Here is a 22,367-nt window from a genome sequence, read left to right as displayed (position 1 = left end):
TGAAGACAAATCTAAGAGAAAAAATTCTCCTAGATTTGTGGTCTTCCTAAAGCCATAGGCCAATAGGGGAGATAGGACTAGGGTTGAGGATTAACCCCCCATTTAAGGTGAGGGAACAAAATTATAGTAAAAAACCCACCCTTCTTCCAATTCATCCAATAATCCATGCCCAATATGCCCAAGGAAAAACAAGCATAAACACTTGATTGCATAATGTAAAACATATGTTTAAGAATGGATTGCCCACCTTCAAACATATGCTATAGACAGATAGGCGAGGGGACATATGTTAAAATTGGCAACTAGGGCCAAACTCCATATGGGTCACCTTATTTATGGCAGCTGATATTTTTCTTGAATTCCTCTCTCCGAGAGGTGTAGGATTGATCTAAGGATCATTCGATTCCGACATGTATATATGGAGATATGAATTTATTTATATTGTTGACAATTCATCCATGTCGGCCAACATGCAAAACAATGATTTTCACCCCCAACTTAACCTCAACGTTGCATATAAAAGGAGGAGACCTCATGGCATTATTTCACCATCTCATCCTTACATCCTTCTCTTTCCTCCCTTGTTTGGGTACGCATTTCTAGAGCAACTTCTCTCACATGTGTGAACGGAAGGAGACTGTTTTCTGTTTAGGGCTGTGTTGACCGAAGCTGCAGGAAGGCTATTTGGACAGGGTTTGACTGGCGTTGACTCTTCTTGATTGCAGATTGGGTTACACTGCCTCTCCTTGGCAGGCCGCAGTTCTGGACAACCTCTTTGACCCCACTTTGACCCTGCGTTGACTAGTGTTGACTGTGCTAGGGTTGGCCACAGGTTTGATTGCAGTTGACCATCATTTGATTGGGATTTTCAGATTGTTTTTGGCTGCTTCTTCTTGCTGTTGGAGCCGAGTTGATTGGGCTTTGACCAAGCTGAATTAAGGTCAAATATGACTTGTTTGACCAGCTTTGACTTTGTTGGTTGGGGTTTGCTGTTGCTGTCATAAAATATCAGATTTGTATATTTGTACTATCTCTCTCTCTTTGCTGAACTATTGAAGATTATAAGAAGAGAATTGATCAAGGGTTTCCCCACATTGGGGTTTATCCTTGGCTGGTGCCACACTTGTGTCCTCTTGTCTTGGCTTTTCTTCCACTGGTTATGTTTATGTTCTATCTGCATTTTACTATCATGCTGATGTGATTGCTAAACTGGAAATTGATATTGGGCAAATAAGAAATTGAAGTAAATTGCTCTTAAGCATAAAACATACCAAAATTAACAACATATGATTGGCTCAGGGAGCAGAGATCAAATGGCACAATACATCAGCAAATTGGCAGCTGTTAGGGGCTGTTACTGAAGACAAATCTAGGAGAAAAAATTCTCCAATGGGGTCACCCACTTTTAGTGGGTAACAACACACATTCGACCAGCCAGAGTTCTATATACAAGGTATTCAACCTTCTCCTCCAAGCACAATTTTAGATCACGGACTAGCATCTCTCTGTTCATCAAGTGAAGAAGAGGAAAAAGAAAAAGGTTGAAGTCCTCTAGTAGTTGACCATGTTTCTCTCTATTGTTTGTCCTTGCACGTGTGACATCCTTTTGCAATTTCGCACATGTGAAGTTTCTGGGCGCTTCTCGCAACAAGTCCGAGTTTTTTGCGTGCAAAAAAAGGTCAAAATTCGACCATAGTAGATAAAATCATGGAGAGTTTGTTGGGCAACCTTATGACTTGACAAGAGGGCAATTTGACCAAGTCTGACAAGGGTTGTATTGTTGGTTAGTTTGATTTTGAATTTGACTAGAAGAACTAGATGTATCTCTTGTTGAACTGAAGAATTTCTTTTTGAATTTGACTAGAAGAACTAGATGTATCTCTTGTTGAACTGAAGAATTTCTCTAAGAAAAAGGTTGTTGGCTTTTTCCTGCAAATGGGTTTTCCAACGGCAAATATTGTGCTTCTTGTTTGGGTATCTCTTTATGATTCTATTATTGTTATCTTTTCTGTCATTGTTTTATGATGAATGTGAATGCAAAAAAAGATTAACTTAAGAAACCATAAGAAATAATTATTAGTTTAGAAGGTCCCTGAAAAATCAACAATCCGCTTGTTACACGACTTCAAAATCCTTGCGTTGCCATAGATAAGTGGTTGAAGAAGGTCCGCTGTTTCAAATGATGGTCAGGTACTAATTCGCCGCCTAAACAAATTCCTTAAATGCCTCGCTGCCACAGATTTAGCCACAAAAGCCTTTGATGCCATAAAATAGATGGATGAGGCCACAAAGATTATGCTACGAATTAGAGAGAAGAGATTGGCTAGGGTTGTAACAAACAAAGTTTATACTCTGCAATAATCTTTAGAACACTTGGTACATGAAGACATCCATTGAGGATGATAAGTATATATTGAATATTATATAAAAGAATTGATATGAGATGATTACAAATGAGGGTGAGGGCCTACTTATATACCTACGCAGGTACCTCTTCACAAACGGTCATATCGTTGGAGACGTGCCTCTTCAATACTAAACACTAGTTAATTAATCATTATTTATGACTATTACAATTTATATTATTTTAATTATTTATATATATATTTTATTCATAACATTGCCTTCCTCTTCAAAAAGCTTTGTCCTCAAAGCTTATTACTGACAAGGCATATCATCTGTTCTTTGTCTTTGTAATCTATTCACATCTTTAGGAATTCTTCGATTTGTCATCTTCGTTGATACAAGATGATAAGGTCCTCTGAGTGATAAATAAAATTGTCGAACTGAGAAAGAATTTGACCATCCTAAATCAATCTTCTGTGGAACTTTGTAATTACTTGGTAGCTAGGATAAATTGTTATTGTCAGACTAGATTGTGCTAATATCATTATTCTTTGAAGCATAAGTCTTTTGTTTTTGTTCCAAGTGATACAAATGCGCAAATTGATTGAGATGTCTATTCTTGTGATTCGAGTGTAGATAAGGAGTTCTTGTGATCTGATTTCCCCTTAACTTTGTTGTGTCGATTTCTTGATTTACTTGAAGTATCTGATGTCCGTTAGGTATGGAAGTTGCTTGGTCAATTGTTGGATCTTCACTTGAAATCTCTTTCATTTTGAACTGCAACATCTGAATATGTTTTTTCTTCCACTGGTTTGTCATTATCTTGTGTTGTAGTATTTGCTGGATCAATATTCATTCCTTTTTCTTCAATTTGGACTATCGCATTTGAGGACTTCGATATTTCCTTCGTGATAAGTTCTTCTAGTTTGTTTTCAATGATTTCTTATCGTTCTTTAGTTTCTTAATTTGAGTTAGTAGACTTTGATTGTGATTTCTAAGACGTAATAGTTCTTCAATTTTTTATTCATCAACCTTATGTTTAGTGTTTTGACATTCAACCTTTTCATCTTTTAAACCTTTGATTTGTTTTAATAACCTTTGATTAATGTCTTTTAAGCGCAAATTTTCTTCTTCCTTCTTTCATAGATACTCACTGAACTTCCTCTCGAGAGATTCCTTTTCTTGTTGTAATTTTTGTTTTGTAGCCTTGGCATTCTTGACCTTTGTAAGTAATTTTTGACTATGGTCCCTGTTAGCCCCTGAGGTGCAGTGCTGCTATTTTTAGCGGAAATGTCCCCTGTTTTAGCTCTGACGGCCACGTCTCCTCTTGCTTCGCTTTGGCCATAAGCCGGACTTCAAAAATATTACTCTCGCATCTATAATTGCATCGGGTCCTGATCCAAATGGATCCAAATATGCTCTCTAAGTCTTCAAAATCTCGTAAAATCATGCCAAAGATCAAAACAATCGCATGAGAAGAGCCCTTAGAATGGCGGAGAAACACTATCGGGAGGCCAAAAACACGTAAAAACAATGAAAAACAGAGTATCAGAGGCATAAACAAGTGAAGGCACAATAGCTGTCAGATCTGGCCAATCAACGGTCTAGATTTGATCGGCAACATCGCAATCGGCAACCACAATAGAGCGCTTACAACAGCCCGGGGCTATCGCGATATGCGATTGCGACTAATCGCATCGCGATATCGCAATCGGAGAAACATTATGGAGCGGGGCCTATACCCATACATGTATGCGATGCGATTAGCCGGACCCGATGGCTATATAAACATTATTGCATAGATTTTGAGATCCGCTGAAAGGCGTTTTTTAATGTATTTTCACATATTTCGTTATTTAACGAAATACAAAGAAACAACGCCGATGCGATAAGACCCGGACCCGAAAGGGTTCGTGAAGGGAAATATATAATATTTGAAGTCCGGAGGGAGCCAATTTTCACGTTATTTTCATGATTTTTAATGTATTTTTAAAATACAAAGGAGCAAGGCCGAAGCGACTTGCGATAGCGATGAGGATGGACCCAATAGAGGAATAGACTGTATTTAAGGACTTTTGAAGTCCGGAATGAACAATGTTTTGGCGGAATTTCACAGTGTTGCAGCGTTTCTCTGTGTAAAACAGAAAACAATTGTTTTTGGTATTAGAAATGATTTCAAAGGCTCGAAGACCCATTCCGTTACAGTACAAGTGGCCACCATCCTTAGAAGCGTTTAGCAATGATTGCTAATGCTAGAAGAGGGATTCAAGCGGACAGAGGCCGGGAGACAGATGGCCGGAAGGGGAAAAAGCCACAGCACGATGCAACCGAGCCAACAGAAGTGATCATGGAGCATCGTTGGCACGAGCGAGCTACCTGATAGCGCGGCAAAATTACCAGAACATGGTTACTGTGTTGTTAGAAAAAGAGACCTCTGGCTCATGTCTATCTAATCATGGCATCAAGTAGTTAGAAGCTAGAGGGGATAGATTAAGACACCTCGAGCCTCAGAGAGCTTAAGAGCATTGTAAAAAGCCTATAAATGGCTGAAAGTTAGAAGTATCAGGGGTTCAACTTTTGGAGACTGTGGAGACTTTGCTCCTCTCAGCGTCTTATCTTCATTCTAGTAATACAAGATTCTTTCACTGTTATACGTTCAATCGCCATCTTTCCCTCTGTTCTAAGCTTGTACTTGAATGGGTTATTCATGTTTTCTTCTCTGTCAAATGCCAGATAATTGTCATCTTATCTCTGCTTTGACAAATTAGATTTGTAAGCTTCATTTACTTTCTATAGCTAGCCATTCATATGTGTTATGTATGTATCTGCTGGTATAGTCAGGATTCTTCATCTATTCGTTGAATCTATAAACTATTGAGCATTAGTGGTTGAAAGCCTTGTCAAGCTGAGGGTGTTCATGCATATTTTGAGTGAAAATAGAGTTGAAACAGTCATCTGACTTGATCCAAACCCCAATCCATTCCATTAGTTCAGAGAACGATATTGAAGATTTATATGTTTCCAGGCGTCTCCGAGCTACAACCTAGGAGAGCTTCTTGGAGTGCTAACATAATTGGCGCCGTTGTCGGGGAGAGGAGACTGAAGCTCAGCTTCCCTGGGGGACAACACAGATCGAGCTTTGATGATAGACAAAGTCTGGACACTATTTGGGTTGTAAGCATCTATCTGGCGACTCTATTGGAGGACGAACCTCTTGGCGACTCCACTTCATAGTTCTGGCTCAGTTTGTGAGGCATACTCGGAGATCCTCGGAGGCCACAAGCTGACCCAATACCTATTCCTGAAAGAATCATCAAAGAAAGAAAGGCGTTGCAGAAAGGAGCAACAGGTTCAGGTAGTTCTAAACAATATTCTATATCTCTTCAAGAAAATCCTGTAATAGAACAAATACATGTTGAGAGTATAGCATCTAATACTAGCAGTGAAGAAAAAATCTCAGAGACTCATAGAGCCCCTTATTCTTTAGGTTCTCCTTTTGTTGCAAGCCCAAAGGAAGCCTCTCTTCCTATCCATCATACTCCTTTAGTCCTATCAGTCACTCCTCAACCCTCTGTCATTCGGACTTCTAGTACCCTTGTAGCCACCACAGCTATGGCAGGTCCACAAGCACCTACCAAAATGGAAAGAATCATAGCTACTAGGTATGGACCTCTAGTACTGCCCACTCATTTGAATGCCATGCCTACTGGAGAATATCAGAAGTATAGGCCTAAGTTCACTGGAACTGAAAGTGTTTCAGCTGAGGAACATCTTGAATCATTCTATTGCTATGTTGAGAACCTAGACATTAGTGAAGATGATGTATAGATGAGAGTCTTTGTCCAAAGTCTAGATGGAGAGGCTAGAAAATGGTTCAGAGAACTGACCCCAAGGTCTATAGTAGATATTGAGGCTTTAGATGATGCATTCCTAAAGTATTGGGGGGATAAGAAGGATTTATTCTACTAGCACACCGAGTTTGGGAACTTAAAGACGGAAAATGGTGAGTTGTTGTCCGATTTTAATAAGAGGTTTAACTGCATGTATAACAAAATACCAGCTGAAGTAAAACCCACCACTACCTCTGCTAAACTCACCTATGCCAGTGCCTTTAATTTTGACTTTTGTCTACTGTTGAGGGAGAGACGATGTGCTACCTTGGCTGATATGCAGGACGCAGCCTTGGAAGTAGAATCAAACATTGTGGTTGCAGAGAAGCTCAAGGGGAATGTTGATAGAAGGAGACAGAGGGGTGAATCGTCATCATCTTCAGATCCCAAGATAGATAAAATGACCAAGATGATAGAGTCATTAGCCTCGGAAATCTCCAAATTAAAGGTTGAGCAGCACTCTGGGAAAGGAAGAGTTCTTAATACCTTTGCTCCTAGAAATCCAAATCCATATAGAAGAGCTAATGAGCAGTTGCAGATTCTGCAAAGAAGCAAAGATGCCAATGAAGACCAAAGGGTGAAGACCCATTTTCAGAATGTAGTCATGGAAGAAGAGCAGTTTGAAGAAGATGATGAGATCCATTGTCTGGAAGACAAAGGTAGTACCTCCTTTTTGACCTCAGCTGCCTATGAATTGTCATTATTCAATGACTATATCAGCCAAGGTGGGATGGTGAAGCTGTTCTGCAAACTGAGGATTAATACAGATATAATCTGAGGTCGAAGATAAATAATGCCAAGGAAACTCCTGTTCAGAGAGCAGCTGTCCCTGCAATACAACAAGCTAAAAAGCAGAAACGACCGACAGTTGATCCCATCATCCTCAAAGCTCCAGCTTACGAGGTAAGAGGCCTTGACAAGTCTCCTTCTCCTTTCAGTTTTGAATCAGAAATTCAGAAGCTAAGCATACCTATACCTCTGATTGAACTAGTGAAGAATGAGTCCTTCAAGAGATCTATCCTCGAGGCCCTTGAGCCTAAAGCCATCCAAGCCTCCACTGACTATGTAAATCTGCAAGACGACAAACCAGCTATTGTTCTCAGCCCAATGATTGAAAATTGTGATGACAACTCCCCATCATTCTATGTCTCTTTGACTATTCATGACAAAATCCTTCACAACTGCCTTCTGGACACAGGAGCCAGCCATAATCTAATGCCCAAGGCTGTCATGGATGAGTTGGGTCTTGACATTACCAAGTCTTATCATGACCTGTTTTCTTTTGACTCTAGAAAAGTGAAATGTTTGGGATTAATCAAAGACCTAGCCATCACCTTGTCTCAGCTGCCCATGAAGAGCATGATGATGGATATTGTGGTAGCAGATGTACCCCCCAAGTTTGACATGTTGCTTTCCAGAGGTTAGATCAAGAGATTAGGTGGAACATTGCAAAATGTTCTGCCCTATGCTATTGTCCCAGTTTTTGGAGGTGAGAATAGGAGATTATACAGAGAAGCTCAGTTGGCTTATATCATCAGTGATGAAAGGAATCCCACTAATCATCCCATATATGCTGTCGACACTGGTTTTGGAGTCCGTATTCTTCAGATTGAAGAATCCCAGTTGGCCTCCATGTAGCTTAAGAAACCGGTTTGCCAGATCACAGAGAAAGAAGGCCCACAAATTTGGGACATGTTCTTTGATGGAGTTTGCTCTAAGGAAGCTGCAGGGGCAGGTGTAGTCCTTGTGTCCCCCACGCAAGAATGCATTCATTTATCTTTCAAGTTAACTTTTCAGGTCCCAAATAACAGAGCAGAGTACGAAGCCTTGATATTGGGCTTAAACACTGCTAAAGAAACGGGCATCAAAGGTCTGAAGGTGTTTGGAGATGTAGACCTTATCATTCAGCAGGTCAACAAAACTTTCCAAGCAAAGCATCCAAGGCTGAAAGCATACAGAGATGAGGTATGGAAGCTCAAGGACTCTTTTAATATTTTCAGCATTTCTTACATCCCGAGAATGAAGAACCAGCTTGCTGATTCCCTTGCTGTGTCTGTTAGCACGTTTATTCCTCCTTTGCCTCCTAAATTGACTTATGAAGTTCAGGTGAAATATAGACCATCTCTCCCTGACAATGTCAAATACTGGAAAGTTTTTGAAGATAATGATGAAATTAATAGGTTTTTACAAGTCGTTGATGAATTTTCTGAAATGCACATCGACCAAGAAAACAAAACCATTGAAGAATGCAACCAGTCCAAGCTAAAGGACGAGATTGGTTAAGACAACATTGTTCAACAGCCTAATAACCATATACCTAAAGGATTGGTGCCCCTAGAGAAGCTGTTTGATCATAATGATGTGCCTTATAAGCTTGCCAAAAAAGAAAATGAGTCTGCTGTTCATAAACATAATGTAGGGAGTCCAGCCCATCCAAAGTACATAAATCTGTCCACTCACTTGTCTTCTGCCCAAAGTTTCGAGTATTGCACCTTGATGAAACAATTTGCTGATATTTTTGCTTGGGAATATAGTGATCTTAAGACCTATGACACCAACATCATTCAGCGTAAGATTTCACTGGAGAAGAACACCATCCCTTTTAAGCAGAAATTAAGACCTATCAGCCCTCTCTTATTGCCTTCGATTGAAAAGGAAATCAAGAAGCTGCTGGATGCCAAGATCATAGTTCCCCTAAGGTATTCAAAGTGGATAGCTAACCTTGTGGTAGTAAGAAAGAAGAATGGAGAAATCAGGCTTTGTGTTGACTTCAGGAATCTGAACAAATGCTCTAAAAAAGACAACTACCCCCTGCCTAAGATGGAACAGTTGCTACAAAAAGTTTCAGGGGCTAGAGTCATGTCTTTCCTAGATGGGTTTTCAAGTTACAATCAGATTGCTGTACATCCAGAAGAACAGGATGAAGAGAATGACATAGCGAGGAGAATGAGTAACTTGGTTGAGTTACAACAGATCAGAGAACAATTGGTTGAGAAGTCAAGAATTCATCAGAAGAAGATCAAAGAAACCTTTGATAGAAAGGCAAAAATGGACAATTTTCAGGTTGGTAACTGGGTCCTCAAATGGGATGCATTGAAGGAAAAGAAGGACAACCATGGTAAATTTGATGCCTTATGGACGGGACCGATGGAACACTTGCTACAAAAAGTTTCAGGGGCTAGAGTCATGTCTTTCCTAGATGGGTTTTCAAGTTACAATCAGATTGCTGTACATCCAGAAGAACAGGATGAAGAGAATGACATAGCGAGGAGAATGAGTAACTTGGTTGAATTACAACAGATCAGAGAACAATTGGTTGAGAAGTCAAGAATTCATCAGAAGAAGATCAAAGAAACCTTTGATAGAAAGGCAAAAATGGACAATTTTCAGGTTGGTAACTGGGTCCTCAAATGGGATGCATTGAAGGAAAAGAAGGGCAACCATGGTAAATTTGATGCCTTATGGACGGGACCGTTTGTTATTGCTCAAGTTTAGATGAACAATACTTTCATTCTGCACAGTTTGGAGGGTGAAGGTGTTTTTGATGGCCCAGTCAATGGGCGGTTTTTGAAACTTTACTTCATATGAGGCTTTAAGGCCTTAATATTGTAATAGGTTTTTTCAGTTTTTGTTTTCTATGCAAATAAACTCCATGCCCAATGGAACACTAGGAAATAAGTTTGTTTTGGTTGTTACTGGAAAGGCAGTAGTCTGCAGTTCTTGAAACCTCACAAGAAGGCTTTCATCCCCAGAAGGAGCCAGTGTTAGCCCCTGAGGTGCAGTGCTGCTATTTTTAGCGGAAATGTCCCCTGTTTTAGCTCCGACGGCCACGTCTCCTCTTGCTCCGCTTTGGCCATAAGCTGGACTTCAAAAATATTACTCTCGCATCTATAATTGCATCGGGTCCTGATCCAAATATGCTCTCCAAGTCTTCAAAATCTCATAAAATCATGCCAAAGATCAGAACAATCGCATGAGAAGAGCCCTTAGAATGACAGAGACACTATCGGGAGGCCAAAAACACGTAAAAACAGTGAAATACAGAGTATCAGAGGCATAAACAAGTGAAGGCACAATAGCCGTCAGATCTGGGCGATCAACGGTCTAGATTTGATCGGCAACATCGCTATCGGCAACCACAATAGAGCGCTTACAACGGCCCGGGGCTATCGCGATATGCGATTGCGACTAATCGCATCGCAATATCGCAATCAGAGAAACATTATGGAGTGGGGCCTATACCCATACATGTATGCGATGCGATTAGCCGGACCCGATGGCTATATAAACATTATTGCATAGATTTTGAGATCCGTCGAAAAGCGTTTTTAATGTATTTTCACATATTTCGTTATTTAACGAAATACAAAGAAACAACGCCGATGCGATAAGACCCGGACCCAAAAGGGTTCGTGAAGGGAAATATATAATATTTGAAGTTCAGAGGGAGCCAATTTTCATGTTATTTTCACGATTTTTAATGTATTTTTAAAATACAAAGGAGCAAGGCCGAAGCGACTTGCGATAGCGATGAGGACGGACCCGATAGAGGAATAGACCGTATTTAAGGACTTTTGAAGTCCGGAATGAACAGAGTTTTGGTGGAATTTCACAGTGTTGCAGCGTTTCTCTGTGTAAAACAGAAAACAATCGTTTTTGGTATTCGAAAGGATTTCAAAGGCCCGAAGACCCATTTCGTTACAGTATAGGTGGCCACCATCCTTAGATGCGTTTAGCAATGATTGCTAACGCTAGAAGAGGGATTCGAGTGGACAGAGGTCGGGAGACAGATGGCCGGAAGGGGAAAAAACCACAGCACGATGCTGTCGAGCCAACAGAAGTGATCATGGAGCATTGCTGGCATGAGCGAGCTACTTGATAGCGCGACAAAATTACCAGAATTTGGTTATTGTGTTGTTAGAAAAAGAGACCTCTGGCTCATGTCTGTCTAATCATGGCATCAAGCAGTTAGAAGCTAGAGGGGATAGATTAAGACACCTCGAGCCTCAGAGAGCCCGAGAGCATTGTAAAAAGCCTATAAATGGCTGAAAATTTGAAGTATCGGGGGTTCAACTTTTGGAGACTGTGGAGACTCTGCTCCTCTCAGTGTCTCATCTTCATTCCAGTAATACAAGCTTCTTTTGTTGTTATATGTTCAGTCGCCATCTTTCCCTCTGTTCTAAGCTTGCACTTGAATGGGTTATTCATGTTTTCTTCTCTGTCAAATGCTAGATAACTGCCATCTTATCTCTGCTTTGTTAAATTAGATTTGTAAGCTTCATTTACTTTCTGTCGCTAGCCATTCATATGTGTTATGTATGTATCTGTTGGTACAGTCAGGATTCTCCATCTATTCATTGAATCTATAAACTATTGAGCATTAGTGGTTGAAAGCCTTGTCAAGCTGAGGGTGTTCATGCATGTTTTGAGTGAAAATAGAGTTGAAACAATCATCTGACTTGATCCAAACCCCAATCCATTCCAATAGTTCAGAGAACGATATTGAAGATTTATATGTTTCCAGGCATCTCCGAGCTACAAACTAGGAGAGCTTCCTGGAGTGCTTACAGTTCCTTAGAAGTTTTCCGTTATTTTCCATTGATGCTTCATAATACCGAGTGTAAAGGTCTTTATATTTTTTTTTGATGCCTCATTTTTTTGCTGAAGTTCTAGAGCTCTTCTTTTAATCTTTTAATTTATGTGGATTACTTTGATATTCTTCCAAAGTAAATAATTTCCTACATGTTGGACAAAATATTGTGTGCTTTTTAAAAATCGATGAATACTCTTATTTTGTTCGACAAAACAAACATCTGGTTCAAAACGTAGAATTATGTATGAAGTCCATAACTCCTTCATTCATCTTCGAATTAGACTCCATTTTGCTTTGTTGATAATACTTTGGTGTCAACAATAAACAAACCTTTTCTTTTTCCTAAATCATATATATATATACATATTTTTTTTTTCAATAATTTTTTTTTTTTAATAACCTCGGCTTTACTTTTAAAAAACTTACCTTATATGTAATATTATTTTTTATATGTTGGCCCTTTTATATTCTTTATGAGCCCTAATCAAATCCTTCACCTTATTTTTTTCTAATATATAAGTATAATAATAATTCCTCCTGTATACTTCGAATTAGCCTTTTTTTTTTTAAATTTGAGGGAGCATAAAGAACCCAATTAAAATTACTCCTTAATAACTTTAATCCTGAATAAGTTAATAATCTAATTTTTTTTTGATTTAATGGTCTTCTTCATTAAATTTAGATATAACAACCCATGACTTGAGATTCTCCACGATATTAAACGATTAACTCTAATCCTTGGATTTTGTTTTGTTCTTCGTAGATTAAGATGAGTAGGCGTCTTCAATGGGCATGAAACCTTGTAGATATTCTAAAGACGTGTCCTCACAACTTGACAACCCTCACAATGTTCCATACAACGAGCAATTGCAGTTTCAAAGGTGTGGATTCAGTCTTGCAGGGTCAATAATGAACAAATGGCATAATGGTTAGTAGGAATGGGAAGAGGCAGTGATATGGAATCAAGTGGACGACAGAGTGGGTCGTAAAACAAGACTAGCGGTGCGGTGAAATGCTTACGGTGGAGCAGGAATGGGCGTGGCAAGTAGGACTCACGAGAACAATGGTTTGTTAGCGTTTTTGTGTTGCCGTTGGGTTGTGGTTTCGACTCTTATAATGACTGATGGCCCAATATTTTTTTCTTAATTCTTAATATTTTTTAATAATTCTATTTATAACTTTTGTTTTGTTTTTATATATCTTTCTTTTTGATATTTTTATTTAAATTTGTATTTTTTGGAATGTTATTTTTTTCAAATTTTTTAATATAATTTTATTTGTTTATATATATTATAGATAATTTTTTTGTTTTTTTATTTTTTTATAACTTTTTTTTTAAACTCTTTTATTTTTGTTTTTTGTTTTATATTTTATATATATATAATTTTTTTTTTTAGTAATTCCCTTTTTAATATATATTCTTTATATATATATATTTTAATTTTTAATTTTTTATTTTTTCTAATATTTTTTTAAGTGGCGAAAGACTTGAATCACGAACTTGCAAAATGGAGAAACACTAGAAGCTCTATAGCGAAACACTTGAATCACACGACGACAAAGTTGACGACAAGTTTGCTGGCCAAAGGCTGGATCAAACTGGCTCTGTGCAGCGGTTGAACGGTTAGAGGATCGAACAACTCTGATACCAATGTAGCGAACAAAGTTCGTACTCTGCAATAATCTTCAAAGCACTTGGTACATGAGGACATCCATCGAGGATAATAAATATTTATTGAATATTATATAAAAGAATTGATATGAGATGATTACAAATGAGGGTGAGGGCTTGCTTATATACCTAGGTAGGTTCCTCTTCACAAACGGTCATGTCCTTAGAGACATGCCTCTTCAATACTAATTACTAGTTAATTAATCATTATTTATAACTATTACAATATATATATATATATATATATATATATATATATATATTATTCATAACAAGGGTGAAATCTTTCAGCATTGAAACCGATCAAAGAAAAAGGCGTCTTAAAACCCTCAAGAGCCATAGAGCACAAATAAGAAAGATCGACAATCCATGTTGAGAAAAATGATTTCTCCTCTCTCTTATTTATAGATTTCCTTTCGGTTCTCTTTTCCTAATTTTAATTTGAGGGGCTAACATGTTTTCCTCCATTTTACCCCACATTTGGCTCTCACAAATTTTCATTTGATTATCCCAATTTATCCAATCTTACTCTAGAAACTTTGAATAATGGGTTCACCCCTTTATAATTGACTATAGCCTAAGGGTTGGATAGGTTTCTTTATCCTCCCTTGGGAAATTTAATTAGAAGAGGACATTACAAAATTTAGGAAAGGAATAAATTGTTTTGTGACTTAACAAACGGTCATGTCCTTGGAGACATGCCTCTTCGATATTAATTACTAGTTAATTAATCATATATATATATAGCAAGGGTGGAATCTTTCACCACTGAAACCAACCAAAGAAAAAAGGGTCTTAAAACCATAGTTCCACCAAGTTTCTGGGACGGGGGAGACAGGAAACGCAGGAGCGGCCTTTGCAAAAGCTCCCCACCAATTTTTAGGAAATGTGGGGGGATGTCGGGGTCACTAACGCAAGGGACCACGACAAAAATAGTAAAATACTAAAGAAATATAAATATATCATCGAAATTTTGTAATTTAACTATATTTATCATTATATACCACTTACTTCATGAATGATAAGTCGATCAATCATATAACTGAAACAACTGTAAAATGAGAAGCATGATACAATCATACATGTAACTGTAACATTGTTCAATGAAAATAAAAGTTTAAACCATATTGAAGTTCCAACTGTGAATATTGAATATTGAAATAAAAGTCAAGTCTGATATATCAAGATTCAAATTTTTATAGAGTAAAGTCTAATATATCATATGTCAAGATTCAAAACAAACTAAAGTCTACAACTGAAGTCCGAAACAAAAAAGCAAATAACATAAGAACATATCAAATGACAAATGAGCATAATTGCTTAAGGTAATGCCCTGCTAGTCTCTGCATCCAACTCCTACATGAATAAATCAGGATCAACCATGTCACCATCTGAATCAGAATCACTTGCATTCTCAAACATGCTAGGTGGCACACCAACCAACTCCATCTGTGTCTCATAAAGTCCCTCCTCCATATCTACCAGTGCACCATCCTCTAGATCAACATACCATCGTGTTGCTGGTCCCGTCAAATATGAAATAACCAAAAAAACCCTTCCCCCCCATCAATTCATAGTATATATATAATATTTTATAATTTTTTTAGGGATTTGACTTTTTTTAATAATTTGACCTCAATTTTTTTTGGAACTGCAGGAAACGTTTCCTATTTTGGGAAGGAATGTCCCCCCTTCGAGTTTCCTCGCGTTTTTGTTTGTTGGGGACATGGGGAAACGTCCCCTAGATGCCCCCATGTCCCCAGAGTGCAAGGAAGCGGGGGGGACGCGTTTCCCAGGTTGGGGACGTGTCCCTGTGGAACACTGCTTAAAACCCTCAAGAGCCACAAAGCACAAATAAGAAAGATCGACAACCCATGTTGAGAAAAATGATTTCTCCTCTCTCTTATTTATAGATTTCCTTTGGGGTCTTTTTTCCTAATTTTAATAGTAGGGGCTAACATGTTTTCCTCCATTTTACCCCAAATTTGGCTTTAACAATTTTTCTTCCAATTATCCCAATTTATCCAATCTTACTCCAAAAACATTGAATAATGGGTTCACCCCTTTATAATTGACTATAGCCTACGGGGTTGGATAGGCTACTTCGTCCTTCCTTGGGCAATTTAAATAGAAGAGAACATTACAGAATTTAGGAAAGGAATAAATTGTTTTGTGATAGAAAATGAAAGGGCCTTATCCAAGATAGAATTTACATCTAAGGAGGGAGGTGTTGTTAATTTTAGGTATGTTCTATGTTTAGAGCAATTTATTTCAATTTTCACTGTTAGCTCAATATCTTTTCCAGATTAGCAATCACATCAGCATTAAAGTAAACTGCAGATAGAACATAAACATAAATCGCAGAAGACAAGCCAAGACAAGAGGACACAAGATGTGGCGTTAGCTAGGGACAACCCCAATGTGGGGAAACCCTTGATCAATTCTTCTTATATGATCTTCAATAGTTCAGCAGTGAGAGAGAGATACAGATAGTACATTTACAACTGAAGTCAACACTTTGACTTATCTAGATAAGAGCATAGATCATCTCCTAGAATGATGATACATGAGATCAGTTGAAGACATGCTGCTTCAACTGATTCTCCAAGGTGACTGCTTCACCTATCATAGTGTTGCATCTCGTACTCATGTTGCACCCGTCACTGTGCTGCACCTAGTCACTGAGCTGCTCCCATCACTATGCTGCTCCCATCACCATGCTGCACCTCATCATCATGCTGCACCTCACTACCATGCCCATCATGCTGCATCATTCATCATCATGCTGTCTCCATCATGTTGTACTTCATCGTCTCAGTGCTGCACCCAAATATCACTGAGCTGTTCTCAACATTATTGTTGTCACCTACATCATGTTAGTCCTTGATACAGTCAACAACTCAAAGACTGCAGTGATCCAAGAGAGGTTCCAGCACTGCCACTGATTAGTGTGACACTTAAAGTTCTATGCTGCTGGCTATGGCCTGTGGCCTAGCTCAGAAGCAAGATAGGTTTACACACAGCACCCAAATATCTTGACCCTTGAACAGCTTATCCTTGAGGCTGCGCCACTGTCAAATCCATGCTGTCTAAGCTCCTTCTATGACTGCACCTAGTCACCGTGATTCTATACCCAAGTCTGTAGTATATACCGAGACTGTAATAGCGTGTGTCTTTTCTTAGGACTGCACATAGGTGCCCTTATTCAAGCCTGCATTGAGCCTTCTTACACAGCGTTAGGGCCTGTCTTTTAGGCCTCCATTATATAGTCATAAGCCCTCCTGTTCTCTGCGGGTAGGGCATAATATGACCCTCCTAAATCAACGTCTAGATGACAGTCACAGACCTGCGTTTTTATCCAATCCTTGCTGTGATTCTATGACGGTATTTAGGGCAGCGTTAGAGCTGTGTTCTTTCCAGCGTATGAGAGGAATAAGGCCAGCAGATAAGGCCTGCGTTTAACCTCCTTCCATGACTGTGTTAGGGACAGCGAAGTCCCTCTTCTTGCTGCATATAGAACAGCGTATGGGGTCTACGTTATGCCTTGTGATAAGCTGTGTATAGAGGACTGTGGTTAGGGCTTTTGTGGATCTCCCTTTAGCTGTGTTCATGACTGCGTTAGGTGCCTCTTCTTGCTGCATAAAAATCCTCATTGACTGCGGCCTAGGGCACCCTTAAATGGTGTGGCTAGAAGCCTTTTCTAGTTGCTCCTTAGATCTGCGTAGAGCTATCTCTTTTGACTGCGTCTAGATGTTCCTCGTTTAACTGCGTCTAGGGCATCCTCCTTACTGCGGCTAGGGCATCATAAGACTTAGGCCAGCGTATACTCTTAGTATCTCTCCTCCCACCAAAACCCAAAGACATGTGGAGAGGAAGAGATCACAAGAAGAGTGTGTGTCTAAATGACTTGAAGACCTCCTCCTTTTATAGTAAAACGTTGAGCACAAGTGGGGTATATTTGGTTGCTCGCCGACCTTGACAAATTGTCCCATAACACAAATAAATTCATATCTCCATGAATATTGATCGGAGTCGGATGATCTTTAGATTAATCCTACACCTCTCGATGAGAGGGATCCAAGAAAAATATCAGCTTCCATTAATAAGATGACCCACATGGAGTTTGGCCCTAATTGCCAATTTTAACAGGTGTCGAAACAATTTTTGAATCTATATCAAGAGATTATTATTTTTAGCAAAAAGTCAAGACATTGGATTGGACAAATGTATTCTTGAACTAAAAGTGCACCCCAGAACATTGATATAAAACTTAAAACCTGAATAAGAGGTTGAGGAGGGATAACTTCTTTTCTATAAAACCCCAGCTCTGGTTTACGAAATTAGTGTATTAAAAACTTCCAAAAACTGTGTGGATAGAAATGATGCATGAGTTTAAAGCTATGAAACCGGATTCGTCCTAACCCCTGGACGAATCCCGAATCGGACGAATCGGACACGATTCTGTCCTGACACGTGTCATATTTCCATGACTCGTCGTGTCATATCCGGGTACGTCGTGTCATGAGCGTGTCAGAAAAATTTGGAACGTGTCACGATTTTTGGAACGATTTTTGGTTTCAGATTCGTTTTTAGGGGTTTAAGTTCGCTGTTTTCATTCGCATTCACTGCTTCTGTATAGACCAACAAGACCACTGTTTCCAAATTGGAAGCTAATACTGATATACATCAATGACTCTGAGACTGGGAGTTGTGCAAAAGCTCTCTGGCAATGACTGTTTTGCTTTATCTTCTTCCTTTTCTTTCATATCAGTCACTGTCAGGCTTCAGCAAATGTTTGTTTCTTGAGCTGATCCCTGGTGGGTTTGCAGAAGCATTGAAGTTAGGTTCTCGTGCAAGTGGGTTCTAGACTTCTAGTGGTTGAGCCTCCAGGGTTTGATCTCCTAATGTTTCCTACTTCATCATTTTGCTACAGCTGTCCTATTAGTTTCATAACAGTGAGAAAATCAAACTTAAATCAACATAAAAACCCCTCACATCTGCAATGTGCATAAATCTAATATGACAGTGGCATAACCTTATTATAATTTTCACTGTTTGTTTCAAAGTGCTCCAGTACAGCTCAGAAAGTACTGAAAATTTTCTAATTATTTGGCACACTTGGCACAGGGAAATTTCATTAGTAACTCATTTATGTGACCAGTACCACTGACATTTATTTGAATTTTGTATGTACTATGCATGCTAATAGCTATAGATGAAGATCTATGTTTGAAATCAATAAATTTGTATCATTAATTAAAATTTGTGTAAGAAATATGCTAATAACTAATTTTTAAGATATATATATATATATATATATATATTTTAAATATATATATATATATATATATATATATATATATATATATATATATTTTTTAATAAAATAATATATAACGTGTCCTAACCGTGTCTTGTTCCGGGGTCAGCGTTTCCCGAATCCGACACCACGAATCCCGAATCCTACGTGTCCCGAATCCTCGTGTCAGGTGACTTAGGTTTAAAGTATATTTTGCATTTGCCTTTTTTTCTCCTTTGATTTCTGCTTGCACAAGAGAGTTGGATAGACGAGAAAAAAATTATTTATCAACCTAGAGAGCGAGATACCAAAATATCAAACCTCTTCGTCAGTGGGGAATATTTGGCTTCCACCCCAGATTGCATAGGAGACTGATAACCATGGATGCGTTTCTACACGACATTCCAAGGTAAGTTTTGGGAGATGAAAAGGCTGGAACTTGTCACAGCTGTATTCAACTTGACACTGTCTCCTAGATGGCAGTATAGTGTGCATTTATTGTACTGTTTACCTCTTGTTGTACTTAGCAAGGGGAGGGCAATTGGCAGTCCCTTGATATATTCTGCTAGTGGACAATCCCGTTGACTGGTATTTCATCATCTGTGGATGCTAATATTGTTTCTCCCTATTTCTTCCTTTCTATACCCCCTGGAATGATTGGGAGTGGTTCAAAGTTCATATTTCCAAAGTTCCATTGGATATTATAATTAAATAACAGAACTAGCTATCAAGAGCATCAATTGTAATTAGTATATTTATTCTGCTGACTATAATTTTGTGTCATTCACGCTATGTCACATGGTGTGGGTTTGAGTTCGAGTTCGGCAATGATTAAGTTTGATTCAAATTTAAACTCTGGTAAGTTTCACCGTGAAGTTGGGCTATATATAAGATATATTTTAATTTTAAGTTTCATATATATATTATAAAGTTTAAATGCCAAACAACGTGCTGTGCACTGTGCAGTGTTGTTACCTGTGCATATGTAAACCCAACAGTGTGGTGCACTGTGCAACGAGTGCTATCAGCTATATGGCAGCAGGCTTGCTGAAGGGATAAGCCTCTACTCTAATGTGAAGCAGAGGGTTTAATCATTTCAACCATGTGTAGACTTGTGGAGTGAGCCACTGAACTGTGCAGCAGGAGGAATTATGAGCTAGCCCTCTGAGTAGATTGATTAAGATTACCCCTTTTTAATTATTAAAACTGCTAAAACTGGAAAGAAAAACTCATGGTGAACCTTTAACAAACCCACAATTATTTTTGAGGTTCACTGAATATCGAACCTGAAGGTTCAAATTTGGTAAACTCTGTGACATAGCATTCAGGAATATCACTTTGATACCTAACTGACTTTCAGGATACAGTGTCAGTGCATATTGATCTAACATCATCATGGGCTTGATAAATGTTTCATTAGACACAATTCATTTTACACTTTATACAGATCTGGCTTTCCAAAGCAAGAGAGTGTTCCTGAAGCAGTGTGAAGCAGCCATTTTGGTACATATTTTATGAAGATCGCCAAAGTTGTTGTCATGTGGTGTAGGGCTATGTGTGTGTGTGTGTTACAAAAATAATTCATATTAATCTATACGGTTGTTGCTTTTAATTATGATAATATCTATCTGAAAAGATTAGGAACCATGATATGGTTCAAAAATTATATAAAAAACTTTAGATAATGTAGATATTGATTCTTTTGAATAGTTTGATTAGTTCCCTAATATGAATACATTACTGATACCAGATGCCAGTCTTGTTTAACTTCAAAGTTCTGAAGTTAAAATTTTCCTTCCTATGGAAGCCAGTTTTATGCGTCAATTCTTGCATTGAACCTTCAAAGTTAGTAATTAATTGATGTTTGGGTTGTTGAGCTATATAGCTCTTGTTACAGCTAAGAATTCTTTAAATTTTCTGTTGAACAAGTTACAAAACTATGCCTGTTACCTTTAAGTTTCAACATACAATCTTGTTTAATTTATTGTTAAAAGATGAGACTCACATTTAAGCCTAGCGTACTGGTATCCTATAGGCTATTTTTTGTGTCTTTAATACTGTTCAGAGTAGCCTGCTTTTGAATATGTGGAGTAATAATTGGCCGGTAGATTAATACACATTGAAATTCATTTTGTGTCTGACATGAAGTCCATTTCCCTTTTATTTTACAGCTCTGCCCTTTGTATCCACACAACCCCGAAGTTTTGTTGAATGATCTTAAATCACCATCAGAGTTGTTGGATCTTGGAGACTTCTCTGATTGTATCGATGGTGGAACTGGAGGTACGAGACTGCGTGTTGTCAATCCAGCATTTGACTATGTTCCTCCACAACTCGTGAGCCTTTTCGTTACTGATACGTGAGTGTCATCTTTTCTCTATGGAAATGATGGTTGTGTGAATTCATTTTATGAGCAATCTCAAATTTGTCTTGTTTGTGGCATTAGAAATAGAATAAAATGGCTTCTTTCTTAAATTTGTCTTGTTTATGGCATTAGAAATAGAATAAAATGGCTTCTTTCTTAAATTTGTCTTGTTTATGGCATTAGAAATAGAATAAAATGGCTTCTTTCTTACCATTTTCTCTTTATAATCTCATATCAGTAAGATTTTGGATTTAGTTTCAAAGTCAGGGTTTCATGATATATTTCTCAATCTCCTACTTTTGTTTTGCAGTGGAGGACACAACCCTTCATACATGTACCGATTAATAGCAGAATATTACACTCCTGATGACTATGTGCTCCAGCAACATGTAGAACCTGGGATCTAAGAAAGCCCATGTATTTTATACAGCTTGTTAACAGTTTTATTTCTTGAAATTCTCTGCAAGTCTTCCTTTTGTACGTACCTAGTGATTCTTGATTGAATCTTTTCTTCTCGAGTTTTGCTGAAATTGCCAGAAGTTGTGCATACATAATGAGACAATGATTGATTTTGCAAATATCATTTGTTCCTGGTAACCTCATGCCAGAATGATTCTACGTAGAATAGCTTTGTCCTTCCAAGTGATGAAAATAAAATGAGAAATCTCTCTCTAGAAATATGAAGAAAGTTAAGGGCAGAAAGATGAAAAAATGCCTCTTGCTTGCACATGCACAGAGATGTCCTTTCTGGCAAATAATGCCTTCCATTGCCAAATTTTTATTGTTTACATTGAACTTGAATTTTCAAGGCTACTATTTTATCATATATCAGGACACCTATTTTTGTCAAGCTCAGAGTACACTATGGCCTGGCGTGGAAGAGATGTGTCACATGTATAAAATAAATGGCAACCTTAAAGAAAGGAAAAAAAGAGCTGACATTAAAAAAATGAAAATAAAATAACTAGCATAGATCCATCTTAACCCCAGATGTTTTTAGAGTTGGGAGATTTGTACATGGGGTTTGATCCCTCTTGGTGCTGAATGGATCTGGGGATAAGATGGATCAATGCTAGTTTAGCTTTTGAGTATGATATTAGTTATTAGATTTGTTCATATATTCAAGTTTCTTGGAGGTGGCGGAAAGTTAGAAAACGTATGTTTCTATTCAAAGGTTGCACATTCAAGAGACTGAAAGTAGA

At 38.2% G+C, this 22,367-nt stretch overlaps 1 protein-coding gene across 5 annotated transcripts in view; it reads left to right on the top strand.

Annotated features, from left to right (window-relative positions):
- Window positions 1-22,015, top strand: part of LOC149184527 (NagB/RpiA/CoA transferase-like superfamily protein) — an 81,358-nt gene extending 59,343 nt beyond the window's left edge. For all 5 annotated transcript variants that reach the window (XM_089417571.1, XM_089417570.1, XM_089417566.1 and 2 more), the window contains 2 exons: window positions 20,972-21,159; window positions 21,476-22,015. In XM_089417571.1, coding sequence (XP_089273697.1) covers window positions 20,972-21,159; window positions 21,476-21,572 — 285 coding nt within the window. In that variant the 3' untranslated portion in view covers window positions 21,573-22,015. The remainder of the gene's footprint in view (window positions 1-20,971; window positions 21,160-21,475) is intronic.
- Window positions 22,016-22,367: the final 352 nt, after the last annotated feature.

This window comes from Pinus tabuliformis, chromosome 3_2 (assembly GCF_031772625.1).
Source record: "Pinus tabuliformis cultivar Carrire ecotype Pingquan chromosome 3_2, CPIR1, whole genome shotgun sequence".
Taxonomy (NCBI): domain Eukaryota; kingdom Viridiplantae; phylum Streptophyta; class Pinopsida; order Pinales; family Pinaceae; genus Pinus; species Pinus tabuliformis.
This window is presented reverse-complemented; position numbering and strand designations above follow the sequence as displayed.